Here is a 3,221-nt window from a genome sequence, read left to right as displayed (position 1 = left end):
TTTGTTTTAATAGGCCGCACCCCGGGCCGGTTTGCATGGGGCGCTCTGGCTGGGCTGGCAGCAGGGTCTGTGTGTGCCCTGGTGGGCAGGCGGGGGCTGCCATCGCGCCATGCTGCCCCACGGGTGCTGCTGCCCTGGGCGCATCCCGGGAGGGGTCTCCTTGGCTGGAAACGTGGGAGCCTGGGCCATGATACGGCTCAGGAAGAGGGGGGTCCAGGCAGGTGCAAGCCTGGTGTTTAGCAGCGTTTGCCTCTGCAGAGCCTGTGGCCTCGCCACAGAGGCCTGAACGCCAGAGCACAGAGAAATGCAAAGCCCATGGTCCTGGCAGCTCAGAGATGGAGCTTCCCAGCACAGCTGCCCCCAGGGCTGTCCTGCCCCACAGGCACCAGTTTCCATGCAGGTGCCTGAGGGGCTGCCCCCTTGCTCCTTTCTGCCAGGCGGAAGGACCCCGGGAAACGCCAGCATCAGCCTCAAGGGTGGAACAAGGCTGCAGCCTGGCACAGCAGGACAGGAGGTCGCGCCCGACCCCCAGCCTCATGACTCTGCTCCCAGTGGGGCAGACCAGCACGGCCCTGAGGAGCCTTCCTTCCCAGGGGAGGGAAGGAGGAAGGTGACCTCAGAGCCTGAGAAAGGCAGTGGGACCAGGACCCCCGCTGGCAGTCAACAGAGCCCCACAGGGAATGGGGACCAGCTCACCACAGGGAGCAGAGTGAGCTGTGAGCCCTCCTCTGCTCTGCCCAGCATGGCTGGGAGTGCCCAGCCCGCAGGAACCCTCCACAGCCCTGGCCCCCCAGCACCGCTCAGTGATGGGGCCAGTGCCAGCCCTGGCCCCCCAGCACTGCTCAATGATGGGGCCGGTGCCAGCCCTGGTCCCCCAGCACCACTCAGTGATGGGGCTGGGGCCAGCACTGGCCCGATGGCACCATTGACCCCAGAGGAGGCTGGGTCCAGTACCATGGCCCCACTGGCCCTGGAAGAGGCTGGGTCTGGCCCCACAGTCACACTGACCCCCAAAGAGGCCAGGACCAGTCCCATAGCACTGATGACCCCAGCGGAGGCTGGGAGCAGCCCCACAGTACTGGTGACCCCAGAGGAGGCCAGGCCCAGCCCCACAGCACCGGTGACCCCAGAGGAGGCCAAGTCCAGCCCCACAGCACCGGTGACCCCAGAGGAGGCCAGGTCCAGCCCCACGGCACCAGTGACCCCAGAGGAGGCCAGGTCCAGCCCCATGGCACCAGTGACCCCAGAGGAGGCCAGCTCCAGCCCCACGGCACCGCTGACTCTGGGGGAGGTGCGGATGCTGGTGGAGCTCTTCTACCTGCCCTACCACCATGGGCCACTGGCGCAGCATCTCCTGGAGCACTTTCGGTGGCTCCAGGCACACAGCCTCAGCGTGGGAGTCCCGGCCATGGCACCCGATGAGGTAAGGCTGGCCTGGGCGCTGCTGCGGGATGGTGCCTGCCATGGTTGCGCTGACACCTGGTCCACCCGCAGGGTACACAGTGGCGCAGCCGAGCCCAGTCCTTCCGGCTGCTCTGTGCTCAGACGTGCCGCCTGCACAGCCGCTTCGTCAGCAGTGCGGGTCGGGCGCTGTTCTACGACCTCCACCCCTACCTCTGGGACATCCGCAACATGCTGCTGGCCGCCAGTGCCTTTGTCCTCTGGCTGGGTACGTGGCTGATGCCAGCCCCGAGCCAGCCCCTGCGGCCCCGTAGCGTGTATTCATACCCTGGCCAAATCCAGCCGTGCTGAAGGGCAGGGTGCCCTGGGCACTGTGGCACACACAGGGCATCCAAAGCTTGTCCTGTGGTGATCCGCTGTTTCCCCCACTAAAGAGGTGAAGGTGTCTGGGACCCTGTCCCAGAGGTCTGGGGTCCCTGTGTCCAGCCGGGGGATGCCGGGGTCTCCCCTGGGAGTGCACCTCCCCTTGACACCTTCCCCACCACCAACCCACGTTCCCTGCTCACCACCTCGCCTCCTTTGCAGATGGCCACCTCCTCCGTGACCCTGAGCCCAAGGGCACCTGGGGAAGCTGCTTTGGCTGTAAGTACCCGTGCTGCCCTGGCTCACCGTCTGGGCAGTGGGGCCCTGGCTGCTGCCCGCTGTCACCTCCAGCCCTGCAGCAGAAGGCGGCACTCGCCATCGGGCTGCCCTTTCCCACGATCCACCTGCCGAGTGGAGTGGGAATGGCTGTGGGAAGGCTGGCACCCCTGCCTGCCCTGGCACCGCGAGGTGGGACAGGGCACGGCTGCTGGGCACAGGGCAGGCGTCAGAGCAGCTCTCTACCATCGCTCAGTCTGGAAGGAATGCCTGTCTCTAGGACATGGTTCCTCAGCACTTTTTAATCCGATGGCCCCTTGGCCTTTCTGGTAGAAGGGATCCATGGGCCACTGGGAGCGGTAACGCCCTGGATGGCAGATGTGAGGTTGGATTTTGAATGCCTCGCCTTGGAAGCCCCTGTTCCTCAGGTTTAGGGCTCTCTGGTTGCCCTGCGGGGCTTGTGACCTCCTACAAGCCAAGAACTGTTACGAGGTGACAGCCCAAGAGAGTCTCCAAGTTTGGTGTGGGACGGGGCCATGTGCCCCATGGGGCAGGTTCCCAGGGGCCCTGCCGCGCTGGCTGGCTGGGCGGCAACGCAGCCGGCTGCTCTCTGCCGGGCCCCAGCTTCCCAGCTGCAGCCAGGATTCGCATCTTTACCTTACACCTTTCCTGGAGGCAGGGTCATTCCTTTCCCATTGCCCTTCCTCAAGCCCCGTGGTGGAGGGTGTGCTGCTGCCCCGATGCGTGGGGCTGGCTTCCCGAGCCCCGGTGACGTCCCGTGCCCGGGCTGCACAGCTGGGGGGCAGACCCCTGGAGCTGTGACCAGCGTGGGTCACGATGCTGCTGTGTGATGGAGGCTGATCTCTGCCTGGCCCAGGAGCTTTTTGCTCACCTCGTGCCTGTCTGTCTCCTGCTGCCTCCAGGGTGCCAGAGCATCACTGCCCCCATCCTGCCAGGGGGGGACGCCGAGCCCTGGGCACGTCGCGGGGGCCTCTTTGGAGAGCTGCAGGTGAGAGCATGCCCATATCTGGGCGGGCTGAAGGAGCCATGGGGAAGCCCAGATCCCAGCTGCTGCTCCTGGCTTGCTGCAAGCGTGGAAAGGCAGAGCTGCCCTGGGCCTCTGCGCCTCGGCTGCGGCTCCTGGGGCTCGGGGGCTCAGTGGGACCCTCCTCTGCTGCTGC

General features: G+C 66.1%; 1 protein-coding gene across 1 annotated transcript in view; it reads left to right on the top strand.

The window, feature by feature from the left end:
* Positions 1-3,221, top strand: part of LOC104130005 (protein O-GlcNAcase-like) — a 21,036-nt gene that overhangs the window by 14,589 nt on the left and 3,226 nt on the right. Inside the window, exons 9-12 of the mRNA XM_035898465.1 lie at positions 438-1,423; positions 1,495-1,669; positions 1,987-2,043; positions 2,964-3,049. Of these exons, the coding sequence (XP_035754358.1) occupies positions 438-1,423; positions 1,495-1,669; positions 1,987-2,043; positions 2,964-3,049 (1,304 nt within the window). The remainder of the gene's footprint in view (positions 1-437; positions 1,424-1,494; positions 1,670-1,986; positions 2,044-2,963; positions 3,050-3,221) is intronic.

Source organism: Egretta garzetta, unplaced genomic scaffold (genome assembly GCF_000687185.1).
Source record: "Egretta garzetta isolate BGI_Z169 unplaced genomic scaffold, ASM68718v1 scaffold957, whole genome shotgun sequence".
In the NCBI taxonomy this organism is placed as follows: Eukaryota; Metazoa; Chordata; class Aves; order Pelecaniformes; family Ardeidae; genus Egretta; species Egretta garzetta.
This window is presented reverse-complemented; position numbering and strand designations above follow the sequence as displayed.